Source organism: Malaclemys terrapin, chromosome 2 (genome assembly GCF_027887155.1).
Source record: "Malaclemys terrapin pileata isolate rMalTer1 chromosome 2, rMalTer1.hap1, whole genome shotgun sequence".
NCBI classification, from domain to species: Eukaryota; Metazoa; Chordata; order Testudines; family Emydidae; genus Malaclemys; species Malaclemys terrapin.
The window spans coordinates 179740405-179764095 of record NC_071506.1 but is presented as its reverse complement, the minus strand read 5'-3'; the positions used below and the strand labels follow the sequence as shown (position 1 = coordinate 179764095).

The 23691-nt window shown below is 43.9% G+C and overlaps 1 protein-coding gene across 12 annotated transcripts in view; it reads left to right on the top strand.

Annotated features, from left to right (window-relative positions):
• FHOD3 (formin homology 2 domain containing 3) overlaps positions 1-23691 on the top strand; it is a 655003-nt gene that overhangs the window by 545382 nt on the left and 85930 nt on the right. For all 12 annotated transcript variants that reach the window (XM_054018872.1, XM_054018870.1, XM_054018871.1 and 9 more), the window contains 2 exons: positions 1843-2729; positions 10274-10432. In XM_054018872.1, coding sequence (XP_053874847.1) covers positions 1843-2729; positions 10274-10432 — 1046 coding nt within the window. The remainder of the gene's footprint in view (positions 1-1842; positions 2730-10273; positions 10433-23691) is intronic.

Here is a 23691-nt window from a genome sequence, read left to right as displayed (position 1 = left end):
AGAGACCAGCAGGGCCTGATTGGGGCATAGCCCAGCTGTGGCTACTTCCCCAATCAGCCTAGCTTTTCCCTGCCACAGCCCTCTCCCTGACTGTTTTAAGCCCTTCCGGGCAGCAATGGGGTAACCACTCTGCTACATACACACACACACACACACCAGGAAAGAGGAGAAGGAAGGCAGTAATCAAAAATAAACTAACATTTAGTTTTAAAAGTTAAATTAAAAAAAATTTGATTAAATGTGTAAGGAAGGGAAAGAATCAAAACCGAAATCATGGTAAGTATTGAAGAACTATTTTCATAATCCATTTTTAATTGCAAAATATACTGAAGGAGAAATAAGACCAGTCTCATTTAATGCCCTTTGAAAAAAGATCTCTCATATTTTGGACATACTTTCTACATTGTGTCCCACACTGGTTGGTGAAGATGTTAAGAGGTACTGAACGTCAGGAAAAAATGCCTCCTACAATCTACTTTGATCATTTATTTTGATGGTTTTATTGTCGTTTGGTTTTAATTATTTATGACGTCTCATGCACTAGTTAATTTTGCAACTTCTGTACCCCAGTATACAATATGTATCGTTATATCTTGCTGAGAGGTGGGCAGAGGCCACTACATTTCAATTTGATTGTAGTTTAAATGCAGGTCAGTAATTATGGTCAGCAGAAAAAAATTTAAAAAACACCCAAATGACTTGGGAGCCTAAGTGCATTAGTCATTTTTGAAAATGTGACGTAGGCTCTTAAGTTATTTAGGTGCTTTTGAAAATTTTACTCTGTGTGCACAATTCACTCTGCCAGAGACCCCAGAGGTCACCCTGGTGAACGTGGCCAAAGTACCCAGGAGTTGTGCTAAGCGCAGCCAGAGTTTAAAGCTGCCCTCCCGTAGCCAGTGGTAGTTGCGGTGGAGAGGGGTGGGGTGGGTGGATATCCAAATTCTGTTGGCTTCAGACTGGAAAAACAACACTCTTTCTTAGACTAGCACCTGTTTCCAGCCATGTCAAGAATACCACAGGAGCAGCCCTTCTGACCATGTTTTAATCCTCCCACTTCTCAGCCTAGCCCAGAGCAGAAAGCAGAGACACTGGAAATGGATACAGGTGTCAAACAGTCTTGTGTGGCCTTTGGACTGATAGACTGTCAAAGAATCTGACCATTTAGGTATCCAGTAAAATAATGTGGGCCAGAACTCCACAGTGAGCAATTATCAACATGTAACCAATTGTTTTTTCTATATAAAATTAAAAGACCACCTCCAAAAAGCAGTTTGGTCTGTGTTCTTAGAGTCACTGAGTACCTCCTGAGATGTTCTGAGCACCTTCAGCTCCCACTGCCTGAATGGCTGCTATGCACTTCTCAGAGAAACACTCACCAACTTGCAGAATCAGGCTGTAGATCTGTGCTATTGATTGCATATTGTTTCCAAATATTCCCTGAAACTTTGCATTTGTCTACCTGAATATTTAGTTCACAGCAACCTGTGGTTTCAATCTTCCCTGCACTAATCTGCTGCGCACTGTCAGTCTGTGTAGAATCTGCTGATGCGCACTAGAAGTTCCCTAGTGCACTATGAACTGCTGCCGTTTGAAAGTGGTGTAGATCAAAGCACACTACTAAACAGTTAGTGCACATTGGCAGTGTCCCTATGGACAGTCAGCGTGAGATAGATTCACAACCCAGCTTGCTGCACCTTCAGTCTTTGTATAGACAGGTCCTTTATCCGGTTTCATACTATAATTGTACATGTATCACCAAAGACATTTCTAATGCCATTTTTAGGATTCCTGACACCCTGTTGCTTTTCCATTCATTGTGTGTGTGTGTGTGTGTGATTACAGGTACGTGGTCACAAACTATTCAAGATGCTGGTGTGAATGAGCAGAGCAGCAACATTCTCAACAACAAACGGTTCATGCTGGATATGTTGTATGCCCATAACAAGAAGCCCAAGGATGAAGAGGAGAAAGAGCTGGAGGAGAAGGAGGAGGAAAAGAAGGAGACGGAGGAAAGTGATGAGTCAATCACCAGCCTAGCCAATAGGATCTCTATCCTGCAGGCCAGCAAGCAGGCCAAAGATGAAAGTGTCAAAAAGATGGAGATTGGAAATCTGGATAATCAAGGCAGCGTGAAAGCCTTTGCAGAAAAATTCAACAATGTTGAGCTGGCCAAGGGGACAGTATTGCCTGAGGGTGAGCTCGATGAAAAGGTCCCTGAGAAAACACCGGCACAGCCCAAGAAGGAATCTGATTACATTTGGGATCAGCTCATGGCTAATCCTAGAGAACTTAAAATCAAAGACATGGATTTTACAGACTTGGGGGATGAGGATGATGTAGATGTGTTGGACATTGATATGGGTCCTGGGGACTCCCTAATTCCCCCTCCCCCACCTCCACCTTCCTTTTTGGGTTTGCCTCCTCCACCACCTCCCCCTCTGTTTGGATGTCCACCTCCACCCTCTGGTAATTTATTGGCTCCTCCTCCACTGTTCAGCACTCCTCAGGGTTCAGGGTCACCCCAGGTTTCTAGGGGTCAGCCAGCATTCATGAAGAAGAAGAAAACCATCCGTCTGTTTTGGAACGAGGTACGGCCATTTGAGTGGCAGTGTAAAAATAACAAACGCTGTAAAGAATTCCTGTGGTCGAAACTGGAACCCATTAAGGTGGACACTTCCAAACTGGAGCACCTCTTTGAGTCTAAATCCAAGGAACTGCCAGTCACAAAGGTATTTCTAAAGTTTAGTTTAGTTTTTATTAATTTTGAGTTTGTTTTTAGATTAATTTAGATGATATTTTATGCTTAAAGAGTTTAAAAAACAAAGGAAATTAACAAAGATGCTTATATATGTTCTATATTTGTGCACATAAGTTAAGTGTTCTAGAAAAACAGCCAGACACTCCATGAGCTGACAATAAGAGCTGAACCCCAAACAATATATGTGCCTAGCCATATTCCGTACTGTTCTTGTGAATCGTATTTCTATACCACTTTTTGTATTTCACTTCAGCTGGGGAATATTAGCATTGTAAACTTCATAGCCAACATTTTCAAACATAGGGGATATCCAGGAATATTAATCCAAATTAATTAAAGGTATGAATTTGAAGTGGATTAGTTAAACCATACTGAATCCCTGTGTGGGTGCTGTGTTTCAGAATTAAAGTGGCCTAAATTCAGTTTGGCTTAATTAATTTACAAAGTGAATTAAACTATCCTAGATTAAGGCCACTGTCATTCTGAATGAGAGTGTTCACACAGAGTTTGAATGTGGTTTAACTAATGCTCTTCAAATTCACACCTTTAAATTAATTTGGATTCGTTTTCCTGGATGTCCCGGTGTAGACAAATCATTATAGATACCTAAAAACTTTAAGCACCCACATTTTAAAATGTTGTCCCCATGGATACCAAAGTGCATCATGCATTAAGGAAAGGTCATTCAGATCTGTGTATCTGGCTACTTTTACCTTGCTAGTGAAATTTAAAGTTTTGTCATTAGGCAGGTATGGAGACAAGGCAAAACAGGGCTTGTTACAATTGGACACCACATGAAATCATTGTAATATATTCTCATAACATATATCCTGTAATATATCTTCATACTATTTTCATAATCATTCCAGGAATTATTCCTGAAAGGGTCATAACATTAAGGTATAGTTCTGCTTTGAAATGTGCAAATAGTCTTGTGGTTCCATGTTAATTGTCTCTCTATGATTTCCATTTCAAATGTGTTAAGATTACTTGTCAAAAGAACTTTTTGTCATATTGCCAAGCCCTGCAAACATAACCTGGGTTCTCTTCTTTTCATGCATAAAATTTTTTTGCCACCTTTCACAGAAATATTTTTCATCCTTAACTTAGATAACTTGACTATCCAAATTTCATTATGAAAATATGAAATTTTCATGAGAGAAAATCTTGATTTGCTAATACTTCTGTGTTTCATAGGAACATTCTCATAAAAATAAATCTTAAAGGCTGATAACATAACCATTTAATGCCGAACTCTTATGATATCTCTTGTAGTTGAATTTAATGGAGATTTAAAGTTAGCCTTTAAAAGTTATTAGCAAGAACCCTTGCTGTTCATGGCTAGATTGTTTTTGATTTATTAATGTAAGTACAGTAATTGGTATCAGAGAAACAATGTTCTTTTCCAGTTATAGTACTAATAAAAGATACACCATAAGGCCACATATAAGAAAATCACTCATTGCCAATGTATCTGTTGTACATATGCCTAAGTTCTCACATTAGTACAAGTTTTATAACAATTCTGAAAAACCACATAATACCATGATCATTTTACTTTTCCATTATTGGTACAAATTATTAAGTATCCATATGTTCAAAAACAAATAATCCAGAAGACTAGATGGCTCAAGGTGTTGGAAATTAGATCTCTAGTCCTTCATTCCTAAGTCACTGGTTCAAATCCAGTTGAAATTGTTATAAATGGCAGTTTGACAGTCGATATTGATGTTCTTGGTCAAGCAGACACATCACAGTTGACTGACTCAGCTGGTAGGCCAAGGATTGAATGGATCTGAAATCTTGCACTGTTTTCTCACTCCTAGAGACTGTTCCTCCAGGCCAGTGCTGAGAGACATTGTTGTATCAGTGCAGGGAAGCTTGCCCTACCTTGCTCTTGCTTTTGGGTAGAAGTAGAAGACTTCTGTTTCCAAGGCTATCACCTCATGCCTTCAATAAAGACTCAGTTCCGCACCAAAAAGAGAAAAAAATTGTAATCAAATGTCCTCCTGACTAATTTGTACAGCTGACTTTGAGCCCCTGAGCTATATCTGAGAGTGTAAACATTTCAGCCAAAATAATCAGAATTACAAATGTGTCATACCAGTTATGTATTGGTAGTGTGGCTAATATAGCTGCAGTTTATAAAATGTTTACACAGCAAACAGTAGGCATATAAATACATCAATTATATAGATTCCACAGTTGTTATAATTTTAAATTGAATTATCTCTGACACAAGAATAGCTCAATGATTTTCAGTGCATATAGATCTGAAATGTATTTCATACAGATTTTAAAAATAAATCCAATCAATGATTAATTCAGGGCACATTGAGCTTAATTTCACTTCCTCTGCTTTCTCCACTGTTGGTATATTACTCCTACTACTCTCCTTCCTTGTAAATATACATCTATCATAGAAGGCTCACTCTGAGTGTGGACTGGAGCAGACGGAATGAGAATGTTGTCTAAGAGCCATAAAATAAATCATTCCTTGAACTGAATGTAGAGTTATAACATTTTTCCACTTTAACAGAGTTTGTTGTATACTTTATGATGTCAATATTTTGATGAACTGGTCTGCCTTACTTTTACCCTTTTACATTTACCATAAATTATGATAAAAGTTTAGATTATTTTAATCGATTGATTAATTTTTCCAAATCATTAACCAAGTAGATTCCCAAGCTCTTCTCACTCATCTCCGCCCTACACAAACTTCCTTCCCTGTCCTCCATGTGCTGGTAGGTGCTTTGGCACAGCATCTACTCTTTGGCTGGCAAGATGAATCAGCAGGTTTCTTTGAAACCAGTGTTACCTTGAATTGTGAAGAGTGATTTAGATGACGACTTTTCTCTTAGAGGTTAGTCTCGGAGACTTAGTCTCCAAGAGAAAAGTGGTCATCTAAATCCCTCTTCAGAATTCAAGGCTTAACTGACTTCAAAGAAACCTGCTGACTCATCTTCCCAGCCAAAGAGCAAATGCTGTGCCATAGCACCTACCAGTACATGGAGGGCAGGGACTTCTCTGCATGAGATTACAAGTTTAACTTCCATTATGTCCCTTCAGTAGTACAAGCCTGGAGTTTCATTGTCATTGCACAGAAGATTGCACTGATTTTTTTTAAGACTTACTGTTTTAATGGACCAACTTTGGATAAGCCTGGTAAAGTGTTGATGTATAGCCAAACTTTTCAAGCCTTCTTGTCTCTTTCTCTATGATCCAACATCTTTCCTTCCACTCAACCAGACCCTTTTCCTTTCCCATTTTCATCCAGACCATTTAACATCTTTGATATGAATCCCAGTAATGTTTTGTGTTAGTTCCCTGACTTTCTTCTCTTCCTCTGAGTACAATGAGTCTCTTGGGCTCTGCCTGATCTCTTGGGCTGCACCTTGTGACTTCTGCTGTCTGTGAGTCTGATCAAGCTCCCACTGAAGTCAGTGGCAAGAGTCCTATGAATTTCAGTGGGCATTGGCTCAGGCCTTATCTGACCACCCCACCTGATGGTGGTCTTGCCTCTTAAACCCCAGTCTTCTGTGTGACCAGTCCAAGATCTGTCCTATTTCCCATCTTCTCCTTCTAACAAATACAATCTGGGAGGAGTGAGGGCCTCTCTTCTTTGTTCATGCTAGCTGTTGTTTTCAAATTGAAAATACCCTGTGTCTTCTGAGAGTCATAAGTATCGCAGATTATTGACTCCAGGAAGCCTGGATCATGTAATGAAGAACAAGAAATAGCCCAGCAAAGATTTTCAGACTTCTGAGACTCCCCATGGGTTAGGGGGGATATCATCAAACCTGTTGAGGGCAGGTAGAGCAGATCTTAGATCAAGTCGGAGTAATTAAAGAGACATAACTGAATCTGTAAAAAAATAATAATACATGCATGCACACACGTACACATCCTCCCCCCTCAGGTTTTTTTTTGGCGATTGTGCTCAAATTAGCCCAGCTCTTACTTTTTCCAGACCAGTTTGTCAATTTCCAGTGAGAACGCATCACATTGTGCCTATCTCCTAATGTCAGATCCGGTCTACTGCACATAAGTATAAGAGGTGCTACAAGTTCAGTTTGTTCTCCTAAAAACAGAATACAGAGTAATGAATAAAAGTTCAACCAGTCAGATTTCAATGCAGTAGATGTAGTCAATTGCTCATCAGATGAATTGTTCAGAAAATTGAGAGAGAGACTAAAATTAAGATCAGAAGAGAGGATGAGGTACGGATTTTTTGGCTCCATCTTACCAGATATGCTCCTTGATACAGCTGCAACCAATTTTACTCCTGTTTCTAATCCTTAACCATGATTTCCACAAAACACAGCTATAAACAGCCACTTCCTGATGCTGGCTCACAATAAGTTTTTCATTAAACACAATAGACTACAACAAAATAAAATAAAATATACCTCAGATAGCTGAATGTAACATGTGGAGACGTTTGTGATTTCTGGCAGAAAACTGGTAACATAACAGAAAACTACTGCATGATTACACGAATCACAGCATCCTCCACTACAGACAGTTTATTTGTGGGACTAGAGGGCTGTGACAGCTTGTTAGCAGACATAAAGAGCAAGATCAGATTTCCTCACTGAGCAAGTCTGAAGATTTCTTCCCTTCTTACACTGCCAAACCAGGCAGGTATATTGGCAAGGTGGTTCAAAGTATTTGTTTTTCTGTGCAGCGAGATGAAAACAAATGCACCTTTGCTGTGTTAAATTATGTTATCATGCAACCCTGCAGCTGTCTGCAGTGCATAGTTTAGAAATTATGTTTTTGCTGGCTCATTTCCTATTGGATAGGGCTGAATTTACTGTTCCTGGAGCCTGAGAAACCAGTAGGGAGTAAAGACTAAGGAATATATTCTCATCTGTGTGCACAAGGATATCCCTTGCATGTGCATAACTTCAGTGAAGGCTGAGGTAAACTACACATGTGGGCTGGGATTTCCAAAGGAGGGTAAGGGAGTTAGAGCTCCAAATCCCATTCAGTTCCTTTTGAAATCCCAATAATCCTTGTTAATCAAGATAGAAATAGATGGGATGCTCTAATTGCTTTCTCACAATCGGAGGACAATGCAACATCCTCCATATAACTGATGCAGAATCAGGTGACTCAAATTGTCTTGCCAATTTAAATGCTGCACATGCAGGGGTTACTTTTTGGGAAGAAGCTAGTTTTGTCTTATTGTTAGATCATATAAAAGTACTTGCTTGCAAGGCTATTGGAAAAATCATATTTAATTTCACTTCTTCGGCATTACCCACAATAAATAATTCTGTACTGTAAAATACAAGTTAGAAAGTAGCTGTTTACAAAAGGGTTAGTGTGATTGAGACCCAAAAGAAGTAATCTTAGGTGAACACAGCCTTATTTTTATGTGGTGTTGGCCACGTACTATGTTCCTGGAAAATTGATTAATGGCCCTGAAGCTGGAAATGGTTGCTTTAGGGGAAAGTGTATATCACAATATGCCTAAATTAGATCCTCCATAAAGAGACTATCCTGTCACATTAGTGAGGGAAGAGGTCAAGAGTGATTTCAGGGTGTTTTTGGCAAATGTCATGAAGAAAACGAATCTAGCAAAATAGAGCTAGAAAATTGAAAGCAAAGTTCACTTTTGGTCATCTAAAAATGTATGTTGGGCCTTGTCTACATACACGGAAGTTGTATCTCTTTAACTATATTATATCATTATGCCATCCTGACTATGGACCCAGTTATATTGGTGTAAAAGTGCTTATACCATTATAGCTATTCCCTTACAAGAAGGCAAATAAGCTATAGTGGTAAAAGGCACGTTTATACTGACATAACTGCATTCACATTAAAAGAATCGTACTGTTAACAGAAATAGTTATACCAGTATGAAAATGTGTGTAAGCCTTTAGAACAATTATGGCCCAGTTGTGGGTTTGGCACAAGCTCCAAGTAATGGCAGAGCTTAGCTGCATTAACCTGAGAGCAGGTCAGGAAACAGGTTGAGACTCAGGTAGTAACAATCTGGTTCCTAGTTCCCCCTTTGATCCAAAAGGGAAGTAATCTGCCCCAGTTTTATACCATGCACATATTACTTCTTGTTCCTCACAGGCCTAGCTGTGTGAGCCGACATGCTGGTGGGTGGAGCTAAAGCTTAAAGTTAAGTACATGCTTAAGTGCTTTTGCTGAATAGGGGCTTCAGACTTTAACTCAAATCCCTAAATTTGATCCAGATATGGATGTGAACAGCATCTTCCCACCTCATACTGTATGCTAGCAAAGAAGGAGGAAAAGAAAGAAATATGCTTACAAAGTCCAGTGTGTAACAGAGTCCTACATCATATGCCGTATTCAATTACATCCTTGGCTTTCCAAAAAACGCACCTTCCAATGCAGTGTGATGAGAAAATAAAAGATGTGTTGCCTAAATGAAAACCATATTGAAAATTTTATAATTCCCCTATACGTGTTTTGCAAATCAATTTACTTAGTTGGCTAGGCATTTTTGTCACTATTGGGTGCGGAGAATATTTTTTACATTTTTATAAAAAAAAATGTGACTGAGGTCTGTAAAAATATACTGTTATTAATATTTTTCACTTTCATTATTATCTGTATTGTCATTATTATCTAACACACTTCACCGGATGATCTCAAAGCCCTTGGTACATATTAAGGACTAGCTTATAGCTGGCCCTACATGGAAGTGCAAAGGAGATAAGAGAACAAAAGTAGGTCCGCACCTGCACAGGGATCAGCCACAGTACTCTGACCACAATCAATGGGATGGTGTTATTCCTTCACCAGCCACAGGACAGAAAGCAGTGCAGGCAGGACACATGCTGCACCTCCAAAAAGGAGGTGTTAGAGCTCCTTCTCAGAGCAATCATGGAGCCATTGTCTACCTTTGTTTTCTAACATAATAGAGCCATTCTGAATCAAGCCACACGGATTCTATGAGATAGGTAAGTATTACTGTCTCCCTTTTACAAATAGGTCAACTGAGGTAAAGGTTAAGTGACATATCCAAGGTCACATAGCCAGTCAGGAACAGAACCCAGGAGCCCTGCTTCCCAGTTTCCTGCTCTAACCACTAGTACACACTTCTGCTGAGCATTCCTGCAAATTCTAGCAGTTTCTGGTGACATTTAATTTCTATCAGCTGGAGACACCTATCACTTTATACTGGCAACATCAAACTTTATCTAAAAATTTTGAATCCCATCCCAAATTTCTGTAATCCCAAGCCTCATAGCTAAAAGTATATAATATAGTTATCTTGTATAGTTATAAGACTAATTTCTGCCTTCTAGTTTAAACTCTGACAACCCCCATTGACTTCACTGGGGATGCATGGGAGTAAACGACAGTAGAATTTACCCCGTGTTTTGCTTATAGATGCACTAGTTTTTATTGTCAGTGTTGCTACTATTACATAAGTTCAAGTCATTGAAGACCGATGTAAATTTTTGCTTTGTATTATCAGAATTGTATCAAAGTTAATTTTCTTCTCTTTACCTGTTTACCAAGAAAACTGCTGCAGATGGAAAGAGACAAGAGATCATTGTGTTGGACTCAAAACGAAGCAATGCTATTAATATTGGACTGACAGTGTTACCCCCGCCAAGGACCATCAAGACTGCTATTTTGAACTTTGATGAATATGCCTTAAACAAGGAGGGAATAGAGGTAAGAAGGGATAGTCCAATACGGTCAGGGTTAAATTGTGAGCACATAATTTTGCCCAAGTATTAGATATACTGTAGTTTATCTCTGTGTAAGGAAAAAATCTCTGTGCCTTATTTTCATCATTGGGAGTTGACATTAGTTATATATACCTGTGGGTTCTTGCATTCAATCCTGCATCTTTATTACTCAAAGACTGATTTTAAAAAAAAACTTAAGTCCCTAAAGTTTGGCTTCTAAATCCATGTTTAGTATTTTCAGATGTGCAGAGTACTTCAAACTCCAGTTGGTATCCCGTGGAAACTGCAGGTGCTCTGCCTCTCTGAACATCAGGCTATTTATTAAGCGTCAAAGTATGGATTTCTGTGCTTAATTTTTAAGAAAATTTGAATCTAAATTCCTGTTGAGATTTTCAGGGTGGTAGCACTCAGATAGCTTTTTTTGTGTATTCCCTCAAAGTTTAGTTTCACATTTTTTAAGTTATTACAAATTCTAAATCCTGTTCATCATACATATATATTAAATGTTGAACACTTGCACATCCAGGTATCTACAAGGGGTAAATTCACAGTTCTTGGAACTGTTGGAAAATGTACAAGGTTTAATAAAGTTCATGCCTGGTTTGCTATTGCAGTTGTTCTAGATTGTATATCAAATGGAAAACAAATGCAATGGCTGGTTGTCCTCAGAATAGCATCTCTGTGTTATTGTTGTTTGAAGTAAGCCAGTTGGTAAAAAGATTACAGATGATGTAATTTTTACCATTACATGTTTGACTTTTCAGATCTCCTTGCTGAGATCCAAGATGAACTCTGGTTATTATTCTTTTATCAAAACGTTGTTCCTCTATGAAGTCTAAAAAGAAACTGCTGCTACTGTTTTTTAATTTTGATTTTTTTTTAAATTTAAACCTTTTTATTAAACCTGAACAATTACAGTAAGAGTAATCTGCATGCTTGAAGACCTGGCCTAAAATCTTGATCAATACCTGACTGAATATGTCATTTACAGATAATCTTCCAATATTTCAGTTTTATATTTTTCTTTAGCCCTCACTGTCCTCCACATATTTAGGAAAGAACGAAAAGTTAAAAGCAAAATAATAAGGAAACTGAACTTCAAACAGTTAAATGCAAAAAGAAAAAAAACTATTATGTTTTAACTTAATGCCAGGGCCTGATCTTCCTCTGGTGGAATACAAGTACTTCCCAGTGACACATGTATTTGCCTCCCATAATACGTTGCTCATATTCTGTAGGTGAATAATTGGGCCTTTAGTAATTATGACTCTAGAGAGGGCCCAAAACAGAATGCGTAGCAAAGATGTTAAGAATCTTGTATGCATCTTCTCCCTTAAATTTCTACCTCCCCTGGCAGACTCAACACCTCACCGGCTGTTCTGGACACCTCACCTTTCCAACCAGTGCCACCTACTGTTGAGGCTACACTAGCCACTTGCCAGGGTAGTGAGTGCTTTGCACCATCTCCACACTTTCTGGGTAGCCTTTTCGCTGGCTGCACCCTGATTGATGCGAGATTTCCATCATTTCTTTTTAAAATATACTACAAAATAGGGCAGATTGCAAAGTGAAGCACTCACAAGTCAGGAAATGACATATTGTTGCCTACACAACCTTCACTTTTCTCCTGATTCATATGCATTCCGATATAGTCTCCTATGACACGGCCACGTACTATTTTTTCACACAGGACTACTACCTCATTCAGGACTCAAGCAACAATATGCTGAATACTGTGCCCCCATTTCAGCAAAGACTTAAGCTTGAATTGAAGAATCTGAGTACTCCATTGACTGCAGTGGAACTACTCATGTGCTTGAAGATGATAACATGCTTCAAGTGCTTTGCTGCCTCTGAGACAGAGTGCTTAGTACCCTACAGGATTGAACCAGTGCAGAGGTTGGATGGTGCTCACTGAGCAACAGCTATTCAGTATTTCTTTTTCTCCTCATTTTTTAATGTGTGGCCACATGTTTTTTTTTACTGCGCCATTTGAACCCTGCACTGAATAAGAAGGTTTTTTATTTCCTCCATTGTAATAGCTGAGTATCACGCAATCATTTAATGAATTCATCCTCACAGTACCTCGGTGAAGTAGAGAAATATTAAGACACCCATTTCACAGATGTATTATGTACTGAACTAAAGTATCAAGAGAGTGTACCTGTATGGCTTGCTCTGTGGGCTGGAGAGACTGAGGCAAAGTGAACCCTGATTACAGGATGGGCCCACATAGGGTGACCAGATGACAGAACTGAAATATCGGGATGCGGCGGAGGGAAAAAGAAAAAAAAAAAAAAAGCTGCCGGAGCGCCCCCCCAGCTCGCCTCGTCTCCACCTCCCCCCATAGGTGCCCAGCTGGTGCAATCCCACAGGCGGCCCCGGAGTGGGGGCAGAAGGCCCCAGCCCCCCCGTCTTGCTCGGGTCCCTCAGGGGAACAAACGGGGCTGTCGCTGCCTCCACCCCGGGGCGGGGTTTCTCTACAGCCTGCCCTGTGGGGCGGCGCAATCCCATCACCCCAAGTGTGCCCGGGCCTGGCCCGCGCCCAGCTGCCCCGCAGAGCATCGCGGGCGGCCCCGGAGTGGGGGCAGCAGGAACCAGCCCCCACTCGGGTCCCGCAGGGGAACGAACGGGGCTGCCGCTGCCTCCACATGGCGGGAGGTGAAGCCCCGTCGGAGTCCCCGCGTGGGCAGCTGCTGCCTCCACCCATGGGTGCGTACAGGGAGATGGTTCCCCAGGCCGGACCCGGGGCTGCCCCTGCAGGTACCACCCTGCCCTCCTGCCTGTGCTTGGGGCCAGGCTGGACTCACTCACCCCGCGCTCCCCTGCGTCCCCCAGGCCTCCCTCCAGCACTTGCACCGCCATACAGCTGATCGGCGCAAGCCTGGGAGGGAGGAGGAATGGCGTGCTTGGGGAAGAGGCGGGGATTTGGGGAGGGATTCAATGGGGCAGTGAGGGGGCGGGGCTGGGTCGGGGATTTGGGGAGGGATCCAATGGGGGAAGGAGGGGCGGAGTCGGGGCGGAGGGAGCACGAGCCCCTCCGGGCTCCACCTGTGCTCCTCGCCAGAGCCTTTCACTGCTGCAAGTAGCTAAAAACCACAGTATGGATACAGCCTGCCTTTCACTGTGATGTGTAGCAACATGTAGCCTACACGCTTTAAGAAAGGCTTCAACACCATTGTATTGTATAGTAGAACTGGGAGTCATCATTTTGCAGGTCCTGCAGTATAGGCTGCTGAGGGAGCTGTGGGTCTGTCATGCTTTTAAAGTGATAGTGCTGTATGTTAGCATGCATAAGAAACTGGCAAAATCTTGTTTTGGGGCATTCTTCTATTTCCTTTGTCCTCCTGGGCTCCCATAATGAAGACATAATTTTAGCATCAGAAGGGTCTTTTATTGATGTTCTGGATGTAGGTATAGCCCACTGGGCTAATATATTCCAAGGGTTGAGCTGAAATCAGATACACGTGGGAGCCATTAAAAAAACCTCAGAGGGTGGCATATAAATCAGAAGAGTTGGCAGATATATGTAAAATATGAACTGTGAAAAACCTTTTTGGATTATAAACAGCCAGAACCAAAATCAAAAGGCAAAAATTAAGTTTGTCCTCCAGCTTCACACTGTCAAATAAAAACAAATCTTGCTATCCCTGTGACTTTTTACTCAAAGTGCATAATGGAGATAGGCAGATATGTAGTGTACTTAAAGCCCATGAGCTTGGAGTAGTTAGTTACTGAGAATTGTAAAAAAGAGAGAGAAAGAGGCATTGCTTGATTTTAAGCAAGCAGATGTATTAAATTTAGTATGTAGAGGATTAACTGGTAGGGCCATACTTTCACAGGAGGGCCCAACAGGTGCTCCTGCAAAAATGCACCCTTTTCCAATGAATCCACATAAAATGGTGAGTCATCTTTTAGTTGCCACATTGGTTGTGCTTTCTTTTGAAAGTCTGGCACTCAATATGTCCAATCAAGGTTGGACTACTTGCAGAGCAAGGTGCTATTTATTCACTGTGAATGAGAGTGGCAGTCTTGGCTCTTTATGAGATAAGCCTAAAGTCTACTCTGTGTGCCCAGTGTGTGATTTTTAGCAGATTCATCTGAAGGACAAATCAAAAAAAAAAAAAAAAAAAGTCAACCACAACACTTATTGGTACTCATCCTCAACGAAGGCAATCAATGAGTCTGCTTGTAAAGTGGAACTTATTATGAATAAGGGAAGCAGAATCAGACCCAAATTGTACACCTGAGGAGGCTTGCATTGTGCATGTAAGCGTGACTAATTTAACTGAGTGGAAAGTGGACTGAAGGGGTTGAGGTGGGCTGTTGTGCCTTTATGAAATATAGGGGCACAGTGTGTGTATCTAAGGTTCTAGATTATGATGTTATATTGTATAAATTATATATTGGTAGTTTTAGCCTTCATCAGGTTAAAATTATTTGAAATTAAAGACTGAGGGGAAATTTTTTTTCAAAAGTGCCTAAGTCCCATTTTCAAAAGCAACTAAATCCCATTTTCAAAAGCAACTAAATCCTTTCTTCAAACGTGACTTGGGTACATAGGAGCCTAGTTTAAATTTAAATTTAAATTCAATGAATAGTTGAAGAAGAAAACCAATTTGAATGAAGCAAGGCTGATAATCAGCTACTGATTTCTAGATATCACTAACATTATGAAGTATTTTGGATACAATTCCTTCTCTTTGAAATTGGATGTGTTTTTGAGAGTCCAAATCAAATATAATAAATTCAGGTGGTTATAGTAATTAAATGTTGAGTTCTGGACTTTTTTTCCCCCAGATTATGCAAACCGTAGATTTGCATGGTTAACGGCTGTCTGAAAGGCATAAGACCCTGTGAAATTGTGGGTGAAATGTCAGAAAATGTATATGTGGCTATAAAATTCCTAGATTCAAAAAGGGACTTAGTACTTTATGAAGCATTCTCATCAGAAACTTTGGAACTCAGACTCAGAATGACTAAACCTAGAAGAGTAATGGTTTTATAATATGTCTTTCCCCCCATTCTCCCCTCCCCGCAGAGTTCCAGAAATTGACAGTGTCCAAAAAAGGAACGTTGGGGGGTATTTTAAACTCAAATACTAAAATAATCAGTATCATGATCTCATATGAACCAGGTGGCCAAAAACAATCTTTTGTATCCATAAAAATACTACTTTACTGGACAGATTTTTCTCTGGAATCATGCACTCTGGGCCAAACGATTACAAGGGTATGCATGAGCATGGAATCTGTAGTTTATACAAGACTGTGACACCCCACCAGCAAGAAATATATGAGCCTAGACTGTTTATGGGGCTAGGTAAGCTTTTCCTTGCTCTCTACTCAAAATGGGCCTTATTGGGTATTATGAAATAATGAGTAAATTCAAAGCTGGTTATGATCTAGTGGTGGAAACAAAGAGGTTGTGAGTTATGATGATGTGCCAGTAACCTTCTGTCCTTCTGTGTTTTTACACGGTTTTTGTCAATGATGTGTAAAAAATAATAATAATAAACTGGCAGATGGTAGACTCATCAATCTTCCACACTGAATGAATGGTTTAAATTAGTCATAGAGTGAAAAACAAAAATAAGAACATTTTATTGCTTTTTCAGGAAGGCAGAGGTCATAATCAGCAGGATAAAAATGACTGCTAGAGTGCATTAAAAGTGTTGTGAAAAGCCTGTTGTTATGGCTTCAGTTCCACCTTGAGTGTGAGATCAGCCAGTTAGTCAGCAGCGGCTCTGCTTATATCAGGCAGGAATTCAATGGCAAGGATGATCCTTGAAGCTTGCACTACAAATAAGGCTTTTTGAATTTGCTTTTCCTTTACACATACCACATGCACCAGCTCAGCAGAGTAGCAGTGCTTGGATTGAATGCTCTTTGTCAGCTCCATCTGGCCTGCTGTGTTTATACAAAGCTCAGGGTCCAAGTGAGTCCCTTTGGAAATACAGCTGACTGTTTCAGTGCTCTGGTTAAAATGCCCTAAGGCTGCTGAAAAATCCCTACAGTGAGGATGCTTTACCACCAAAAAAAGAAAGATTGTAGGATCCTTGTGTATCTGCCAAAAGCCTGGAGCTCTAGTTATTTGCAGGGGGTAATTGAGGGCATTGCAACTGCCAAAGTGTCTCCCCTTCTGAGACCAGAATGTATCAAAAGCATTTTTACATCAATCTTGTCTGCTAAATTGGCCATGTATGAATGTTAAAATAATCCCAGTTGCAAACTATCCCGGCTCCTCCATGCAGCCTCACAAAGTCACTGAAATTTAAGTCATCTTTTAAAAAGAAAGAGAGGACTAGGTGCTGGAGGACCTCATTCTTCCTGGGGAGTTATTGAGAAGTTTTCCTGATGCCCCATTTAGGATTTGTATCTCATCTGTCCATATCTGTCTCTCCTTTTGTCTGATCTCTTTGAATGTTTATAAAGTGTCCATTGCAGTAGCATCTAAGCACTGGACTCAGTATAGAGAGATATGAGAGGTGCCCTGAGGCAGTCAGTTCAGTTCTCAGATCTGCTCTAGATATGATCTAGGCAACGGATGTAAGCATGTAAAACTGATTACAGATAGATCATAAAAACAAATCAAGAAACCATACTGATTTCAGTAAATGAAGGCTCTCTGGTAAATGCATGCAACAGTAATTTCAAGCCATTTTCAGGATATGTGTCCGATAGGGTTACCATATTTCAGCAAGCAAAAAAGAGGATGGGAGGAGCCCCGCCCCTGTCCCTCCCACTTCCCACCCCCCCAGGACCCCCAACCCTCCCCCCCGTTCCTTGTCCCCTGCCCCCCCCCCCTCCTGGGACCCCTGCCCCTAGCTGCCCCCCAGGACTCCACCCCCTATCTAAGCCTCCCTGCCTCTTGTCCCCTGACTGCCCCAACCCTTATCCACACCCCCACCCCCAGACAGACCCCTGGGACTCCCACGCCCCATCCAACCACTCCCCACCCCCTGACAGCCCCCCCCAGAACTCCCAACCCATCTAAACCCCTCTGCTCCCTGTCCCCTGACTGCTCCGATCCCTCTCCCCACTCCTGCCCCCTGACAGCTCCCCCCCAGAACTCCCAGCCCCCCACCCCCCCGCTCCTTGTCCCCTGACTGCCCCCTCCTGGGACCCCTGCTCCTAACTGCCCTCCAGAACCCCACTCCCTATTTATGTACAGGCGTGACTACCTGCCCTTTCATGGTTACTATACGCGGCCAGTCCGCATCCACATCCAGTAGTTAAAAAAAAAAAAAAAAACTAATAATTTAAATTGGAATTTCATCCATTAATAAGTATTTATTATATAGTTAAAACCATTCTATTGAAGGACAGATATTAAATAACACTAAATATGTTAATGTTCAAAACAATATTAAAAATTTGAAAATTTAGAGCATGGAAACCAAAATAGCTAAAATTTAGTTTTGGCAAGATACACGGAATGGAAACTCCGGGATCTTTACCTGTCACTGAATATAGCCATCATACCAATAGTGGAATATAAAACAAGTCTACATATACTCTCCTTAAAATTTTTACTTCTGTCCATTCCCAATAATTTTAACAAATCATTATTACCTTCACTCCACTTGCCACGCGCCCCAAGCACAAAACCAAAGAAGTGAATATTTTTACCTCCCATTAAGTTTTTAATTTCTTCCTCTAACTCAAGATAATAAGCCACCTTCTCACTGTGGGCTTGTTCCAAACTTCCGGCATTATCCTCCCATCGCACTGTAACATCAACCACCACTGCTGTATCTCCTTTTATAAATATAATATCCGGCTTTCTTAACTCACCCTTACTATTTCTCAAATGGGGCTCTATCATTGCCTTCCACCCTAATTTACCAACCTTATCTACAACTGCAGACACTACTCTATTATGCCTTTTTATCCTAGCATTCTTAGTCTTATGACATTGTCCTGAGATATGGGGAACAGTCTCCCGCACTTTACCGCACCATCTACAAAGAGCATTCACACCTCCTCTTCCTCTTGCTAATGTCTCCCTAGTAGGATAAATATTTGCCCTAAGCTGCAATGCTGCGATATACGCTGACGATTTAACTTTACTAGAGTTTCTAAAAATCGAATTACTAATTAAATCATTTTTAAAATATTTTATCCCTATTCCCTGACATCTCAGTTCCGACCATCTTAAAAATTCCTCTTCCCTCCATTTCTTGGGATGAGATGTTACTGCACTAAATGACAATATTGTATCCACAAGATTTTCTCCTGCATATAGATAAGATAGGTCCATCCAATCGTCTCTCGAGACAATATGTCTCCTCCATTTACGAATTAACATATTTGGGATTTGCACACTAAACTTAGTGAGAGCTAAACCACCATCCCTACCTCTAGAATAAAATATCCCATCTGTGGTACACTGAGGTAAATGTAAAATCTCTTTAACTATTTTTCTAACTAACACATCAAGATCGTCTAAAAGATTAAAAGGGGGTTCTATTAAAAGAAGATTATAAAATAGCTTCGGTAAGATGTATGTCTGTAAAATTAATATTTTTTGGGCCGGTTTTAATGGGGCCTTAATTAAATTCTCACTCCAATCTTTCAATTTTTCTTTAAGTACCGGTCCCCCTACACCTATCCAGGGATCTATTCTAGCCCCTAAATATTTTTCAAAATCCCCTGGTTGAACATATTCAATCTCCTCTGACCCTATCTGCCAATTATCCTTAGGATTAACTACATAGGTTTTATGTTTAGTTAAAATATGAAAGCCTTTCGTTTTCTTCACATTAACAGAGAGATTAGTATTTTTACAAAACTCCTCTAAGATACCCAAATTTTTGATCATTCCTTTATATGAGCTACTTAAAATTGCCACATCATCGGCAAAAGCCAATGACGTGACACTATTACCCTTAACATAAAAACCACTTCTTCTTCGAGTGCTTGCTCATATCCATTCCATTAGGTGTGTGCGCGCCGCGTGCACGATCGTCGGAAGATTTTCTACCCTAGAAACACCGGCGGGTCGGCTGTGGAGCCCCCTAGAGTGGCGCCTTCATGGCCCTGAATATATACCCCAGCCGACCCGGCGCCCCCTCAGTTCCTTCTTACCGCCCCTGATGGTCGTTGGAACTGTGGAGCGCGGCATAGCTGTTCTCCACTCTCCCTAGCTTAGTTAGTTATTCGCAGTTGTAGTTATAGTTATAGTTCTAGTGTTTATAGTTAAATAGTTAAATAGTTTTTAAAAAAAAAAAAAAAAAAAAAGTTATTATAGTTGTTATAGTAGTCCAGGGGATTAAGGGGGTCGTCTCCCCCTTTCTCCCCCGGCCGCGGGCCCGGGCTCATGCCCAACGCTCCCGGCTTCAAGCAGTGCGCCTACTGCGCTAAGCCTATGCCCACGAGCGACCCGCACGATTCCTGTCTGAAGTGCCTGGGAGAGTCCCATCAAACAGATAAGTGCAAGATCTGTAAGGCCTTCAGACCAAGGACCAAGAAAGAGCGGGACTTTCGGCTCCGGCAACTCCTGATGGAGGCGGCACTTAGTCCGGACACTCCCTCTACAAGCCAGGCCCCGGCACCTAGCGCCTCGGTGCGCAGTGCCCCGGCAGCACCGGCCATGCCGACCACGCGAGTGGCGTCGGACAAGCCTCCCCGGCACCGGACCTCGTCGGCACCGCAAGCGCAGCAAGTGCCTCGACGCCGGTCATTATCCCCGGGGCATAAAAAAGCCCATAAGACGGGGGCCTCCGTGCCGAAGACGCCGGCTCCCCCAGTGCCGGGGGTAGAGCCGAGTCCGCCGGTGGAGCACCGAAAACAGGTGCCTCCAGCACTGTCGACTCCGGCGCCGAGGCCGTTGAGTCCGGTGCAGATAGCGTCTCCACCGAGACCGGCGGTGATACAACTCCCGTCGACTCCAGAGACCTTCGCGGCGGTGAGAGACTTGATAGCTCTCACGGAGCCGGCACCGCCTCAACCACCGGCACCGACGGCACCGTTGACTCGCCCGGTCCAGTCGAGGGGGAAACCTGCCTTGATGCGCCCTCCATCGCAAGGGCTGGAACCTCGGCACCGGTCCAGGTCCCGAAGCAGGTCCCCACGCCGCTCGCAGTCCCGGCGCCGAATATCACCTCGGCACCGGTCGTACTCGCGGCCAAGATCTTCGTCGCGGCACCGCTCTACGTCTCGGCACCGCTATGATCGTCGGCACCGATCAACGTCGAGACGTAGTTCTCGGCACCGCTACGGTCGACGCTCGGCGTCGAGAGGCCGCTCCCGGCACCGGGCATACTCCAGGTCCTCGTCGAGGTCCAGATCCGACTCCCGGCACCGACGAGGTCATCGGCACCGATCGCGGTCCCGGCACCGTTCGCCGGCACCGCATAGAGATAGATCATCTCCGGACCGGCACCGTGCGGCACCGCAGCCCACGGGGATCGTTTCGTCTATCTCGGCACCGCCATGGCCATCAAGATCGGTGTCTCGCTCCTCGGAAGACCTGTCGAGAGCGGCATACCCCCCTCAAGGGCAAGCCGAGGAACGGGACTTGGGCCATTGGCAGGAGATGACAGAGGACCATTCTCATGGCCCATCTCACTGGTCGTTTTGGACCCCGTGGGCGTACCACCAGGAGCAAGGGGCTCCGATACCCTCGACCTCTCGCTCGGGCCACTCCGTTAGAAGGGCCCCGGAGTCCACCATCTCTCGGCCTCCGCCAGGGGGCATGGAGGCTTCCGTGTCCACGCCACCCGACACCATGGACCCAAGCACAGGTGATGCTCCGGCCCAGGAGCAGGGGGACCAGGACCCTCCCTTGGATCCTGTACCACCGGAGGCATCTTCCTCTTCCTCTCCGGATGAGGCAGTGGCGGGCACATCATGTACAGGTCCACCTCCGATAGATCTTCGGGCTCACCAGGATCTCCTGCATAGGATGGCCCGTAATATGGACCTGCAGGCGGAGGAGATAGTGGAGGTGCAGGACCCTATCGTGAACATCCTCGGAGCGGATGCCCCATCGAGGGTGGCGTTACCCCTGATCCGCACGATACAGGCCAATGCAGCTACGATATGGCAAACTCCCGCCTCTATCCCACCCACAGCGAGAGGGGTGGAAAGGAAATACTTTGTCCCGTCTAAAGACTACGGGTACTTGTATACCCACCCCCAACCGTGTTCACTGGTGGTGGCATCAGTGAACGCAAGAGAGCGCCACGGTCAGCAGGCTGCAGCGCCTAAATCAAAGGAGGCTAAGCGACTTGATTTGTTTGGCCGTAAAGTTTACTCAGCCGGAGGGCTGCAACTTAGAGCGGCGAACCAGCAGGCGCTCCTGAGCCGCTACAACTTTAACTCCTGGAACTCTATGGGGAAGTTTAAGGAGTTGGTTCCCCAAGAGTCCAGGGAGGAGTTTGGAGCCATGGTAGAGGAGGGTAAGAAGGTGGCTCGGACCTCCTTGCAGGCCTCCTTGGACATAGCGGACTCGGCTGCGAGGACCCTGACTTCGGGTATCGCTATGCGGAGGATCTCCTGGCTTCAGGTTTCGGGTTTGCCTCCGGAGCTGCAGCAAACCCTACAGGATCTGCCCTTTGAGGGACATGGATTGTTCTCGGACAAGACGGACTCTCGCCTGCAGAGCCTCAAGGACTCGAGAACAATCATGCGCTCCCTGGGGATGCATGTTGCGGGCCCTCAGCGCAGACCATTTAGGCCGCAGCCTCAGCGCTTCTACCCCCCCCCCGCCTCGTCAGAGACAGGACTCGGCCCGGAGGCGAGGGCGAGGTGGTAGAAGAAGGTGGACCGGCCCTCAACCCGGCCAGAACCAGGGGCCACCTAGACCACCTTCAGGCCCCAGGCAGAACTTTTGAAGGTGCGGTCGAGGACGGCGCCCCAGTCATCCCCCAGGATCCAGCCCCCTCCTTTCGGGATCGCCTCTCCCACTTCCACCGTGCTTGGTCCCTTATAACTTCGGACCGTTGGGTCCTCCGCACGGTGGAGAGGGGATACGCTATCCAGTTTTCTTCTATCCCCCCCTCCCACCCCCCTTCCCCGTCCCTCTTCAGGGACCCTTCTCACGAGCAACTTCTTATACAGGAGGTTTCTACGCTCCTGGCCATGGGGGCCATAGAGGAGGTTCCGATAGAGTTAAGGGGCAGGGGATTTTATTCCCGTTACTTCCTGATCCCCAAGTCCAAAGGAGGTCTGCGGCCCATCTTGGACTTGCGCGGACTCAACAAATTCGTAGTAAAGTTGAAGTTCCGCATGGTCTCTTTGGGGGCCATTATCCCTTCCCTCGATCCTGGAGACTGGTTCGCCGCCCTCGACATGAAAGACGCATATTTTCACATCACAATTTACCCACCTCACAGACGCTTCCTGCGATTCGTGGTAAACACGGTGCACTACCAATTCGCAGTCCTTCCCTTCGGCCTATCCTCGGCCCCAAGGGTGTTCACGAAATGTATGGCTGTCGTGGCAGCGTACCTTCGTCGACAAGGGATACAGGTGTTCCCGTACCTAGACGACTGGCTGGTACGCGGTCGCACCAAGGAGCAAGTTCAAGCTCACGTCCACATAATAGTGCATACATTCAACGAGTTGGGCATCCTACTCAACAAGGACAAATCCACTCTAGAACCTACCCAGAGAATAGAATTCATCGGCGCAGTTCTAGACTCCAGACGTGCACAAGCCATCCTGCCAGACAACCGCTTTGGCACCATCAAGAACCTCATTCAAGGGCTCAAGACCTTCCCAACTACCACGGTGAGGTCGTGCCTCACCCTGCTGGGTCACATGGCTTCCTGCACGTACGTAACCAGGCATGCCAGACTTCGGCTTCGCCCACTTCAAACCTGGGTGTCATCAATATACCGCCCACATCGGGACAGCCTGAACATGGTGGTCACGGTCCCGAATTCGGTCCTGACCTCCCTCACCTGGTGGCTAGATCACAATGTGGTCTGCGAGGGGATGCCTTTTCACACCCCACAACCCTCTCTGCACCTGGTCACAGACGCTTCATCTCTGGGTTGGGGCGCCCATCTCAACGAACACCATACCCAGGGCCTGTGGACTGTACCCCAGTTAGCCCTGCACATCAATGTTCGGGAACTGATGGCGGTGCGCCTGGCGTGCCAGGCATTTCTCAATCTCCTACGTGGCCGTTGTGTGTTAGTCCTCATCGACAACACCACGGCCATGTTTTACATCAACAAGCAAGGAGGAGCACGTTCGTCAATTCTATGCCAAGAGGCCATTCGCCTGTGGG